Genomic DNA, 13,796 nt, shown 5'->3' on the forward strand with positions numbered 1-13,796 from the left:
ATTAACAAATTAACAATGGCTGGCAGCTAGAGGAGGAGGCAGGCTTCAATACCTGCTGTGGGAAGGGAGTTTAGTGGGGGTGTGGAGACAGGGGTTCCAGAGTCTTCCTTGGTTGCCAGCAAAAAGGAGAATCTGAAGTCCTGAGCATTTTGTTCTCCGCTGTGCAGAAAGGGGGAAGGATGAATTGCCCCGCAGGTCTGGGAAAGCGTTCCAAGGATTTCCCGCCAACTCAGAGTGGCCCCGACAACTCACTTCCTTTTCCCAGCTCCCAACCCCAATGCCCCAGGCGTTTCACACAATACTATGGGTGCTCTCCAGTATACAGGGGGTTTTCTAGGTCATCTTTGCTTATAGTTCCTTTAAAACCCAGAGACAAACCACCCATTAACTCATGCCCTGCTGGGGAGGTGAATGTGTCTTTTAAAAATTCAAAGGGAACCATTAAACTAAGTTGGTAACCATTGTAACTGGTAATAAGCTTTCCACAGTTTAAAAAAAAAAAGAGTCAGAATGACTTTCCAGGAAGTTTGGTTGCTCTAATTGGCTACTTCTTTTTTCCTTGCCCTTAATTTAGGATCATCTAAGCATTAATCCTACCACTGAGCAAAGCCCCCAAGGGGCTTTCAGAAGAGCAGGAAAGCTCTTGAGAGGTGGAAGACCTAGGTTTGATTCCCAGTGCCAAAACTCCAGCTCCAGGGGATCTGACACCTTCTTCTGACCTCCACAGGCACCAGGCACTTTTAATTGCACCTTTTGTGATGCAAAAAGACAGTGGCACATGCCTTTAATCCCAGCACTCAGTAGACAGTGGCAGGGGGGATCTGTGAGTTCAAGGGCATCCTAGTCTACACATCTAGTCACAGAACAGCCAGAGCTGCATGGTGAGAACTTGTCTCAAATAAGTAAAACAAAAACGACAAGACAGTGGTGAAGGATTTTAGACTGATTTTAGATTTTAGACTCAGCTGACTGTCAGCCTACCCGCTAAGACAGCATTCATTTTATCTTGTCCCTGTGACAAGGATAAATGATCAAATCAGGTAGCTAGTAAGTGGTTCTTGAAAAGTTTCCGTACCCCCATATTAAGCTGCTCCGCCGACGCAGTAAATAACATCAGGCCAAATTAATAAGTCCAGGTTTAATCTGAGCAAAACATTCCCGGGTGGTCCTGGGAAAGCGGAGAAGCCATGAAGGGAAACCACGAGGGGAAGTCTGTGGGACGGATCTTAAACACCCTCCTTCCCAGGGTGGAGCCACTGCTTGGTGGGCTTTCTCAGGGGCAGGGTCTGGGGAGAGTGAGAGATGGAGCTTCCACCTAAGCATCCCAGACTCCTGGGGTATATGGCACCGGTAGGGCTCCCACCTAGACAGTTCTGTTTGTAGCTTTTTCTTGGTGTGGAGGGAGAGGCAGGAACTCAGTTTGTAGCCCAGGCTGGCCTGGAACTCCTTATAGTCAGGACTGGGCTTGAACTCTCCGACTGTCAAAGCTCTCGTCTCAGCCTCTGAGTGTTGGTTACAGAAAAGCAGCACCCTGCCTGGCTTGTTTGCCAGCTTTTTATCGCAGGTCTGTTTGCAACCATGCCCTTCAAAGGTCTATCTCCTGAAGAGGCAAGAGTCAGGTGAGGTTGGCAGCGTGTCAGGATGGATTCTGACAGTCCTAGTTCATCCCTGGATTCCCTCTCCCTTAATCCTCTTACTACACAGCTCCCATAGTCCCATATCGGAGGTTAGAATTTGTCCAGGCAACACATAGCACATTGGACTTCCTGGCCTCCTCCTACAGTGGAAGCCCCACCTTCCTGGCTCATTGTCAGGGTTCGGGGTCTCACTCTGACTCCTCACACTGATCCCCAACTTGGTCAGGATAACTGACAGCAAAGCCCAATTCCATCAATAAGGGTGGTCTTTTTCCAATGAGGACACTGCTCAACTGTGTCCAGGCCAATGGAGCCTGGGGGAGCAGAGTTGGTTCCAGGAAAAGGACAGTTTCTCTAGAACCATGGCTCTGGACTCCATTCTTCTCTAGGGTAGAGGATTAGAACATGCACAGCCCCCAGCACCTTCAGCAGAGCTCATCTCAGCTTCTTGAGATGGAAGGAAATTAAGAACGATTACCCTTCTCCACCAACCTTAGTAACACATACGTTACCAACAAACTGACCAAAGTCAGGCTTGATCATGAAGCAGGCCTGTAATGCTAGCTGAGGCTGAGATAGGAGGATTGTAACTTGGGGGCCAGTCTGGGCTACAGAGCAAGTTCAAGGACAACTTAGCAAAACACTGTGTAAAAACAAATAAACAGATAATAGCAGTGAGTAAGGCAAGGAATATAGCCAGTGGTAGAGTGCTTGGTTACTATGCATAAGTACCTAAGTTCCATCACCAGTATGGTGGGGTGAACAACGCCCTGAAAAATGGGTACGACTAGTCCACACGCTTTAGTCCAACTGCTCCACATAAAGCGAACATACAGACGGTTGTAGCTCTACCTGCATTGCTACCTAAACAAGTAGACACTGTTTAGATGTTAAACTGAAGAGCAGCAAAGTCTGAAGCAAGTGTATTCTGAAGATGAGCCCTCCCCACATTCCCCCCTCAACTATCTTGTCACTCTTTTAGCTTCAAAAACTAAAATGTTCCAGAACAGCTGATAGACTTTAGCTTTGGCGGCCACCGATCCTCTTCCCCTTCTACTGCTGTGTCTCTAACGATCCACATGAAACACTAATGGGGGCCTCGTTGGGAGGCTATTAACGTTATCTTTCTAGTTATCTTTCTTCAAGTTCTTTTTAATTACACTGCATTTTCAAACCAAGGCTTGGGCTATGGTGGAAACAAGAGAGAAGAGAGAAACATCTCAATTCTTTCCTGTCTCCGTTCTTTTCTTCACAAGGCAAAGTCATGTCTAGGCACCAATCCCTTTCAGAGCTCACATACCAGCTACATACACGCCATTCAGAAGGCCAACCCTTGTACACAGGCCTTTTGCTTAGTTCTTTATGAAAGACTGTTAAGAACCTCGAGTGGAAGCCGGGTATGGTGGCGCATGCCTTTGATCCCAGCACTCAAAGACCAGCAGATCTCTGTAAGTTCAGGGAAAGCTTGGTCTACAGAGGTAGTTCTAGGACAGTCAGGGCTACACAGAGAAACCAAACAGAAAAAAAGATTTAGGGATGAAGACCCTGGTCTGCATCTATCAAAGACAGGTTCTTTCCGGAGCTGACCTGTTGTTTCTGTGTTAGAACGGCACGTCAAGGCATACACTGCAGCCTAGTGAGATGGCTCAGTGGATAAAGATGCCTGCTGTACAAGCCTCAGGACCCGAGTTCCATTCCCAGAACCCACATAAAGGTGGAAGAAACTCTGCAAAGTTGTCCTCTGACATGTGTGCACCCATGCACACATATTATACACACATAATAATAACAAAATTAAAAGTTTTTTTTAATGAAACATATAGTGAGTTTAAGACTAGTCTGGGCAATTTAACAAAACCTTGTCTCAAAATAAAATTAAAGAGCTAGAGTATGGCTCAGTGGTAGAGCATTTGCCTATCATGGCAAAGCTCTGGGTTTAATGTGCTTGTGTATGTGTCTCAAACACACACACACACACACACACACACACACACACACACACACACACACGTGTCACAGGATACAGTGGTAGAATGCTACTTGCCTAGCATCTGCAAAGTCCTGGGTTTGATGTCCCGCGCTAGAAGAGTGACTTTCTCTGATAACTTTTTGTCCTTTTTTCCCAAGGCTCTGGCTCCTTCTTGGCCTGGTTACAGAGGCTTGCTCTATCAAGGTCAATATCTATTTTTCCAAGGCCCCAGAGTCATGCCCTGGTATCTCCAGAGAGGTCCTCAGGGCCCATGATCCAGCTTTGGGATCTGAAATGCTGAGCAACAAGAGACACCACACTGCTGGACAGTGTCTCCTAACCACTCATCCCCAGAAGAGAACACCTTACCTGACTCCACCTGGCTGAAAGTGCTGCGGGCGTCCGTTGAATCTGCGACATCCCCACTCATCTTGATCTCTGCAGGAAAAACACGACTGACTTTAATAACAGGTCACCATTTTTCTTTCTGTGACATACGTGGCTTTAACTGAACAGCCAAGATGAATGTGTAATTACCACAACCATCAGACTTTCAAATTCCCAAACACACGGCCATTAGAATATTCATAAGCTTGGACGTACAAATCTCCTCCTTCTGGGCTAGCTTCCTAGCCTGGCCTTTCTTTCCTCCATTTCTTCACAGATACTGCAGGGTCTCTCACCTTCTGTATCACCCATCAGCACCCTCCCCTCACCTGGACATAGTGGATAAAATTTAACAAGGATAAGGACCGAGAGTGGCGGGGGTGGGGGGGACTGCCCATCTCCACCCTTAATTTCTTTTGGAATTAGGGGAATGTATCTTCTTAAAGTTTCCTAGAAATCCAGATGTAGTGGTACGTGCCTATAAACCCAGCACACAGGAGGCTAGGTCAAGAAGACCATAACTTCCAGACCAGCCTTGAACTTAGAGAAGACTTTGTCTCAAAAAAAAAAATAATAAAATAATGATAAATACAAATCAAACAACACTCTTTCGTTCCCCATTCTATGTCAAAGGTAAGTATATTTAACCAAAGTTTGCCCATCTTACCTTTCTGTCCCCAGTCCTGCTGTCTGTCTGGTTCTCAGAGATCAGTGCACTACCTGGGAAATCCAACCCTACCTCCTTGCCACCTTTCTTAGAGACCTTGCCCTTTCAGGCTCCTTCCCTGCTCTCTGTTCCTCCAAACTGCTCAGCTGAGAACGCAAACCTGCTCAGGGTCCCATGTCAGGGTCCCTGAGTGCTGCTGCTCTGGCCTCTCCACTCTGCTCCATTGCAATAAATTAAACATTTACCCATAACAGATAGCTGCCACCACCTAAGAGGCCCTAAACCTCCTCCTCGGTCAGCTGAGGAAAAGAAAGAGGCAACTTTGAACTCACTCTCTCAGCTCCTCTCCTTATTAAACCATCCAAATCCTGCCGTTTAAGACAGAGAATATTTTATTCAAATTGTATGGACCCCGTCCCTCCTCACCCCCACCGCACCCTCTTCTCTGGGGCAGCTCTTTAACTCTTTCAAACCAGATAAAGTCTTGGTGAGTTCATTTGCATATGAGGCTCCTCAGCCAATCCCAGTCACAGAGGCAGCCTGAATTTGCATCAGGTAATCAGGCAGTTGGCACAGTAGACATCCGAGGTCTGGAGATGATCAGGATGAGGGAAAAGAGTGGACCTCTGCCCCAGGAACAGAGGAGAGACAGCGCTGCCTCTTTCTTTTTGGTATGGCACTAATGTGTGGAGCTCTTAAACATATTTACAGCTCTGTAATGAAGTGACTGTGGTGCCAGGCAAAGCAGAGATGCAGACCCCAGCAAATGCACCAGAAGTAGGGGGAGAAATAAGGTCACTCTAGGAGTCCCTGTGGCTTGGAGGACACTGTTTATAGAAGGAAGATACCCGGGTATATAGTGAGAGCTCTGCAGGGCCTTTCTAGACGGCCATGCTGCACTGGAGGAGGGGGTCATGGAAGTCTCAGGAACACCCCCTCTGCTCTGCATTTGGGAGGCTTTCCTTGAACCTTAGCCTCTCCTGCTGCAGATGTTAATTTTTCCAGACAGTATATACATGCATATGTAGAACTAGCAGGGGCCACGGCCACTGTTCACAGAAGGAAAGTCTCTGCTGGTTTAGAACCTGCTTTAGCAGAGGCAGAATTCAGGACTTCAGAGCAGACAAACCAGAGTGTAATCCAATGCCAGCATTAAGAAGCCAAGGGACCCTAGCTACAAATGACAATGTGAAGTGAATTTCCTCACCCAGAACCAGGGATGATGAACACACCTCCCAGGGACATGGACAAGATTGAATGAAGCGATGAATGGAAATAAAGTGGGTGCCTACTAAACGGCATGGGCTTAGGCACGAGTTCCAGTCCCCTCTTGCATCCTGGTCATGCCCCTGCCTTAGCCCTTCCCAATTCCCTAGGACCTCTGTGGCTTTCCGTCTTGCACCTCTGTGACTGTCCTTCACCAAGGAGGCCATTAGAATGCTCAGCTTCTGCCTTTAGAGGAAAACTGCTCATGGGAACAGGAAAAGCTTGGGGGACAGTGAAGCTGCATTGACTTGAACAGCCAGAATTCCCAAATCAGCTTATTCCAAACTCTGGACATTTAAACAGACAGCTTGGTGTGTGCATTACTGAAAATAGAGTTATAGTCTTATTCCTGCAACCACTGAGACAGTCCCAGAGCTCTCCTTTTTTTTTTTTTTTTTTTTTTTTTTTGTTGTTGTTGTTGTTGTTGTTTTCGACACAGGGTTTCTCTGTGTAGCTTTGCGCCTTTCCTGGAACTCGCTTTGGAGACCAGGTTGGCCTCGAACTCACAAAGATCCACTTGCCTCTGCCTCCGAGTGCTGGGATTAAAGGCGTGCGCCACACCTGCCCGGCGAGCTCTCCTTATTTTGGGGCAGGGTCTCAATGTTGCCCAGGCTAGCTTTGAATTCACTCTAGGTCATGTAGGACTTGAACTTGTGATCTTCCTGTTTTAGCCTCCCAGGAGGAGCTGGGAATACACGCCTACATCATGAGGACTGACTTAAACAGGTAGTTTTTTGAGCTGAGCCTTATTTGGTTGCCCGTCACCCCAACTTTCCTCTAACATCCATTTCCTCCATCGCTCTACACCAAGAAGCTTTCTCACTGTCCTTTAAATAAACTTAAAGCTCAGTCTTAATTGAGTCTAAAAGTTATTTCTAAAGACATGCAAGGCCCCTCTCACGCTGCCTTGACCTGGTGACAGCCTGACTCTCCAGGCAGGGGGTAGGACTTCTTGAGGGGCCCGGTGAGATATCCTGGAAACCTTCTCCCTTCCTGTGTCCCCAGCGTGTTCAGATGCTAAGAACCTGTTCTTGTTGGGTAGGAGGCTGATGCTGATGGGTGGGACGAACCCTTGGGTCTCAGCCTAAAAATGGGCCAACACCGAAACTCCCTGAGACGCTGGCTGGCAATAACCCTTGGCCTGTCGGACAGCACTGCCGGGGGTGAGTGAGAGAGGTGTGGGGTGGGGCCAGCTCGGCTGCGCTCTTATCTCAGTCTGAGTCGGCTCTCTGCCACCCTCCCTTCCCTGAGGAGGCTCAGCTGCTGAGTGTAAGCACCCAGATACCTCATGTAGACCCCGATCTGCCTCCTCTGGCACTGCCATAGAGTGAAGATGGCCTGACTTTCCTGTAGCCTGGTCAGAAGAAGTTCCCCCAACAGATACCTGGAAACACAAGCCCCAAGGCAATGCTCTCTCCAGCCAGTGGACTGAGTGTCCTCCTGAATCCAGGCTATTCTGAGCAAATGGGACACCCCCCCGCCCCGTCCCTATTCCTATCCTAGGAAGGGACTAGACTTCGCATCTGGGTTCTTTCCTCAAACCTGCTTTCGTGGGTCCCTCTACAAGGCAGACTTCCTGGGACCCTGAAGTGCCAGCTAAGGCTCCAACTCTTCTGGGTATAGACTTTTCCCCTCTCCCTCCCTCTGACAGGCCTTTTGACCCAAATGGCATTCCTGAGCTCCATCTAGGTCTGGGACACTCTGCCTCCCTCCCCCAGCTGACAGTGAGAAACAGGAAGACCGGCAAGGCCAGACACTGGGACCCTCTGGCTGACTGGCTCTTGTCTGTCCCTCTAGGCCTGAGCGCAGGAAGCCCCCACACCCCGCCCCCGAGAACCCCTGCGTCACTTTCAGAGTTCCAGGCTCCACAGTGAAAGGTTCTCTAAGAACACAGAGTGGAGGCTGTGGTAAACCTGAATCAGAGTTAGTCCCCAGGCCATCGGAGAAAGAACATGGAGCCGGCTCAAGGAGCCACACAGTCATGGAGCTCTCCGAAGGGGACCCAGGAGCAAGTCTCTATCCAGGTTTGTGGACTGCTATCATCCTCCTTCCACAGTGATGCTACTCCAGGAAACCAACCAGGAGGCATCCCTAAGGGCCTGAGGTTGGGAATTCCGGGGGCCATGTCAGTCTTCAAGGAATGGCAGAATATGGGATCTCTATGGAAGGACAGGTTTCTAAAATTAAGAGGACCCTAGGCTAAGAGACCCATCCGGGTGACTATAATGAGACAATCCAAAGAAAGAAGGGGATCCCTCCCTCCACACACACAGCAGGGCCCCCACCGAAAAGCTCTACAAAGACCTCAAAAGCCTGGCATAGTAGTTTATGCCTGTAATCCAAGAATCGGGGAAGCTGAGGCAGGAGGATTAATTTGAGTTTGAGATAAGCCTGAGCTATGTAGCACGACCTTGTCTCAAATTACAATGAAGCCCTTGGTGAGAAAGCAAGCATAGCACAGGAAGTTTCAAACCAGAGAACCTTCGGCTCTGCCACTCAATGGTGAGCACTCACCACAGAGGGGCCAAGGCATCGTGAGTGACATGGAGGAAGGCCAATAACCCTGGGGGGAGCTGGTGAAAGAATGTGGCAGGGAGGCCTTCAAAACAAGTGGAGGGGTCAATCAGGCGATGCACACAAAGGTAGGTGAGCCCCCATCCTGAGGAAGCACCCCATCTTGGGTTCAGCACACTCTGCCCACAGCAATGTAGAGCGAAAGAGTTGTATGGATCTCTGAGAATCATCCACCTGGAGCTTGCATGGTTGGAGGGGCTCGGCCTTGTCTTCCCAACCTCTCTTCTCTCCTGCTCTCTATCAGATCCTCCCAGTTCCCAGGCTGCTGCCCTGCCAGGATCCGCTGTTCCACCTCCTCCCACTTCCCCAGGCTAGAAGAGAAGCCTCCAGCAGACAGGGAGGTGGAAAACCCCCCAGGAAGTCCCTGATCTCGGTTCTAAAGAACGCCCCACTTTCTACTGAGGTACCTTTGGACAAGACTGATTCCGATTTGAGCACTGGCCTTCCTGATGGGAAGTGGGGATGAAACGCCTGCTCAGAGGCCCTGTCCCCAGCCGCTTTCAGTTGTTTGTGGTGCTTTGGATCTGAAGACACTGGACGACACCCAGCTGGATGGCTCCTTCAGCCTCACCTAGTCCTTCCTGGCAAATCCTGGGGCAGCAGCCACTGAGTGCCAATATCTCTCTGCCGGCTGCCCTTGCACTTAGGCCTGCTGGGAAACAGCTTCAGTGGAACTAGGCATCACGGCCCTTTGGGCCCCCACTGATATCTGTTTCCAGGAGTGCTGGAAGATCTAGCTTATTCTGCTCTGTGGGGTGGCTCAGAAGATCTGCTTTCTTTCTCCTCTTCCTCCTCCTCACCTCTTTGCTCTTCTAGAACAATGAACACAATCTTTGCAGCAACCCTGAAGTCCTAAAGAAAAATCACTTGGTCCCTGCACTGTGTGTGTGAGAGGTAAGGTGCCAGGCTTTGAGTAGCTAAATTAGGTCCAGCTTTTTCCACTTTGACTCTGTTCCTTGCTTAACACCTCAGGCAGCTAATCAGAACATCAGCCGTCCCCACCTCAACCCAAATCACCAAGTCCAACCTTTTCGCTTAGTAGCATCCTTAGCCCAGCTGTGGGTGAAAGGATCAGAGAGTGAATGGTGGGTCTCTCCACACCCACCTCTCATCTGTCCATGTAGGGGAAACTGATCCTGGCCTTTCTGTTTCCTGGGCTCCTATCCCTCAGGAAAGGAGTTCATGGGATATTGGACTCAGATGTGCCTGTCACCATCCCCTCTAGGATACAGGCCTGCTGCTATGCACTGAGCCCACAGCACAGATGGGTAATGTGAGTGGACACGCCTCCAACACATCCAGACACATCTGGAACACGTGTGGTCCCAGACTCATTAGGTTCCTTAGGGTTTGCTCCACCAATTCCCCCACCACACACGGGGGACAGTCAGACACTCCTGACACACACAAACACATGCTTGCACAAGTCCCAGTCAGTGACGATCCTGTGGCATGGCATCTGCCCCAGGTGTGCCTCTGGGTTGGCTCCGCCCTACCCACTTCCCCTAGGCACCCCCCATGCCCACTTTGCCTGCATTTCACACAGGTGCCCGGACACCAAACACGCAGCATGTGGATACACGTATGCACTCCCAGGTCCACACCCTAGCTGAGTGAGTGAACCACCCATCTCCTGCAACCTCCTGGGACTCCAGCTCTTCAGCACACCCAAGGCCCACGCACGGTCTAACTCCCCAGATCTGGGGCTTCAGGAACTTCAAGCCCCTCTTTATTGTACTCCAAAGTTTCATATTCCAAATTTGCCTCTTTTACCCCCTCCCCGCCCCCAACACCGACCTAGCCTGCCCGGAAGGACCCGCTATCCACATCGCCCTCTCCTGGCCACCCTGGAGTTAGTCCCCCACAGCCCCTCGCGCGGCGCAAATGGTGTCCTTGTCTTTGGTCCCTTCCCACGCGCAGTGACACCTGTCAGAACTCACTCACCCCGCCCCTCACCTGTGTGCAAGGGCTCCAGATTCACCATCCTGCCCCAGGCGGGGCCAAAGCCAGCGCCCCCCCAGGTCCCTCGCGGCTGCCCCAGCCTGGCCCCCGGGGAAGCCAGGGTCTCCTTCCTCCTCCCGCCCTCTGCCGCCGCAGCTGCCGCCACTTGCGGGAGCGGCTGCCACCTCCGTCGCGCGCTCCGCTGCTCCGGCTGGGGCAGCAGTCGGCGGCCAGGCTTAGCACACTCCCCAGGTGAGCACGCGGTGCGGGGCGGGGGCCTCGGCCACGCCCCCTGGCAGGGCCCCCGCGCTTGGCCCCAGGCCCATGCAAAACAGCGATTTTGCATACGTGGAGCTAGGGGCCGCGAGAGGGGTGTCGAGGTGCTGCCGGGGCGGGTCCCGACCCTGAGGAACACCTGTCTGTCGAGCCCGGGCCTGGCAGTCCCTCCCCAGCACACCCTCAGCGGCTCAGAGTCCTGGGGCAGCTTGCCCTTTGGGGGAACCCCAGGCTTCTGCCTGGCTGGGCTCAGGAAAAGTATGCAGTGCTACGGAGAACCCTGGAGAGTTTGGAGATGCCAAAGGGTGCTGCGAATGATTTGACGATCCTCCCTTCCAACCGTTTGCCACCCCTGTGGCTTGGGTCACACTGCTCACCTCCCTGACCTCATTTTAAGCATCTGTTAAAACGGGGCCTGTGTTAATAACTGGCATCTATCAAGACTAAGCAGGTGACCAAGCCGGGCTGGTTGCCTGGTGGCTTGCCCTCGTCAGTCAGTGTAAGATCTAGATTGCAGCAGCTTCTTCTCACCCTTTCCGGGCAGACAGGACTGCCCCATTCCCTGCTGTTAGCCGCTCTCCCCTCCGGTCCCAGGCTATGAGAGAGAAGGATGTGGAGAATATTCGCCAGTGCCATCGGTTATTCTGAAGTTCACCTTCCGGAACTGGAAGTGACTTATCCAAAGCCCGTAATTCCCCTGTGATGGAGCCTGGACTCTGATCCCAGGGCACCCTGCATGGGTAGAAGACTGACTTCTTGCATATTACTCTTCAGATGTCAGTGACATCATCTGTGGCTCGGGGACCACATCCAGCCAGCTCAGAAAGCCATGTGCAGACAGGAGGACTTTCCATTTTCTTTTCAGATAGCACTCCCATCACCCTGGTCCCAAGCCATTTCCCTTGGGCTTGTCTGCCTCCAGGCCTTTTTTATAATGTTCTCTCCTCCCTAGTTGTCCATTCATAATTCCCGAGTTTACGGTACTTCCACTCTTGACTGGGCATGGTGCTGAAAGACTTTAAAAGCATCTCTTATGCCATTATTATTATTATTATCAATAATTATTTTTGAATTGTCACAGGTTCAAAATCAAGATGTTTCCACATGTGAAGCAAGCTTTAGGCTATATTCCGGCCCATTCCGGTTTTGAGATAGGGTCACTTTATGGAGTCTAGGCCTTGAAGTCTCGTTCTCTGAATTTTGTGCTCATGAAACCTTGTAAGTAGTACCATGATTTCTTTTTTTATTTCTCTCTCTCTTTTTTTCTTTCTTCCTTGTTTTATTCCCCTGGCTTTTCAAGACAGGGTCTTTCTGTGCAGCTGTGGCTGTCCTGGAACTCACTCTGTAGACCAGGCTAGCCTCAAACTCACAGAGATCTGCCTGCCTCTGCCTCCGGAGTGCTGGGATTAAAGTTGTGCACCACCACATCCCGAAGTACCATGATTTCTATTTCACAGATGGGAACACACTGAGGCTTAGGGAGTCTAACTTGCCATGTTACATAGCCCCATAAAGACCAAGAACAGAAACGTTTTGTTCTAGAGCACTGCTCTGTTTTCTCTAGTGAACGATTCAAATGCCCTCTATTTGAAGCCGGAAGTGGTCTGGTGCTGGCGAAATGGAGATGTTCTCCCCTCTGTTTTTACCCCCTGCACTGGGACTTGAACTCTGAGTATCAAGTTTGCAAGATGCTGGACATGATTAGAGCATTTGCAGCCTGCATGGAGGACGGTCATGTGGGCCCTGCTTAGCTCACTTCCTGGGTTTTCGGTTTGTTTGTTTCCTGACTGGATGCTTTGTTCTGGTGTCTTCAGGTCCTGGGACAATGTTGGGCACACCAGGCATCAGAAGGTTAAGTGCCAAGTAGAGGAGCAGGGAGGGCATGGGTGAGTCTTCAGGGCTGGGCAAACTGCCTCTCTGAGTCAAACCCACCTGCCCCTCCTGGCAAGAAGGAAGGGGCTTTCTTTTTGTTTCTTCTGGTCTTGGAAAGAGAACAGCGAGGGCTTTTGGAGGTCCAAGTGACTCTGGAAGTCCCACTTAGGACATTCTCAGCCTGTCCCTTCCTTCCCTACACCCTGGCCTTTCCTTGTTTGGCTTCTTCCCTGTGCTCACGTCTAATCTACAGCTGCACTCACTTGCCACCATCCCAGAGAAGCGCCTGCTCCAAGTCCATAGAAGCCTGTGTGCTTGTGATTCCCATATCTCTATTTGCATACATTTGCATGGTCCTGTGCACCCAGGGTCTGGTGCACCACTTTATCTAGGACTTGTTGCACTTTTCCCCACACGGAATCTCATTGCTTTTTTCTCTGCACTTTAGTATTCTAGAAGCCAGAGAAGTTTATATCTGTTGATGTCCAAGAGCTGTCAATCTAGGATTCTGGGATTGGTGTGTGTGTGTGTGTGTGTGTGTGTGTGTGTGTGTGTGTGTGTTGGTGGCGGAGCAGTTTGTAGAGTTTTCTGGGAGGGAAGCACTGAGGAGGAACAGGATCTTGGGAGTTCACAGTTGGAAGCAAAACTTAAAGGTTCCAAAGATTGGGGGTGGGGGGTGGGGAGAGGGGGTGACTGACGTTGGCAAGCGTTATTTTAGGTATTGTTCATCTCTTCACTCCTCAGTAGCAGTATGTACTCCCCTAGTATGGAGAACTGTGCTCCATGCCGAATATGCAGCATCCTTGTGTTTGTGTGTGTGTTCCTGTGTGTGTGTGTGTGTGTGTGTGTGTGTGTGTGTGTGTGTGTGTGTGTGTGTGTGTAGGCTAGAGGAACCTCAGGTGTCATTCCTCAAGTACTAACCACCTTATTTCTTGGCACAGGGGCTATCATTACCCTGGAACTCCCCGGGTAGGATAGGCTGGCTGGCCAGGGGGATTATGTGGACTCGGGATGGGATTTGGGTCCTTGTGCTTGCAAAGTAAGCATTTCCACACCAAGCTATCTCTCCAGGCCCCACAGGGCATATTTTTTGTGTGTTTGTTTGTTCATTGGGTTTTAAGTCAACACTCATTTAGATGAAAAGTCATTAGCCCCCACTTACAGATGGGGAAACTGAGGTTCAGGGAGATTAACACAGCCAGGATAT

At 50.4% G+C, this 13,796-nt stretch overlaps 1 protein-coding gene across 1 annotated transcript in view; it reads right to left on the reverse strand.

Annotated features, from left to right (window-relative positions):
* Pou2f3 (POU class 2 homeobox 3) overlaps positions 1–10,484 on the reverse strand; it is an 89,821-nt gene extending 79,337 nt beyond the window's left edge. The window contains exons 1-2 of the mRNA XM_052728702.1: positions 10,457–10,484; positions 3,976–4,044 (exon numbers count right to left, since the gene is read on the reverse strand). Of these exons, the coding sequence (XP_052584662.1) occupies positions 3,976–4,044; positions 10,457–10,484 (97 nt within the window). The remainder of the gene's footprint in view (positions 1–3,975; positions 4,045–10,456) is intronic.
* Positions 10,485–13,796: the final 3,312 nt, after the last annotated feature.

Source organism: Peromyscus californicus, unplaced genomic scaffold (assembly GCF_007827085.1).
Source record: "Peromyscus californicus insignis strain IS unplaced genomic scaffold, ASM782708v3 Scaffold_11__1_contigs__length_118956290, whole genome shotgun sequence".
Lineage (NCBI taxonomy): Eukaryota > Metazoa > Chordata > Mammalia > Rodentia > Cricetidae > Peromyscus > Peromyscus californicus.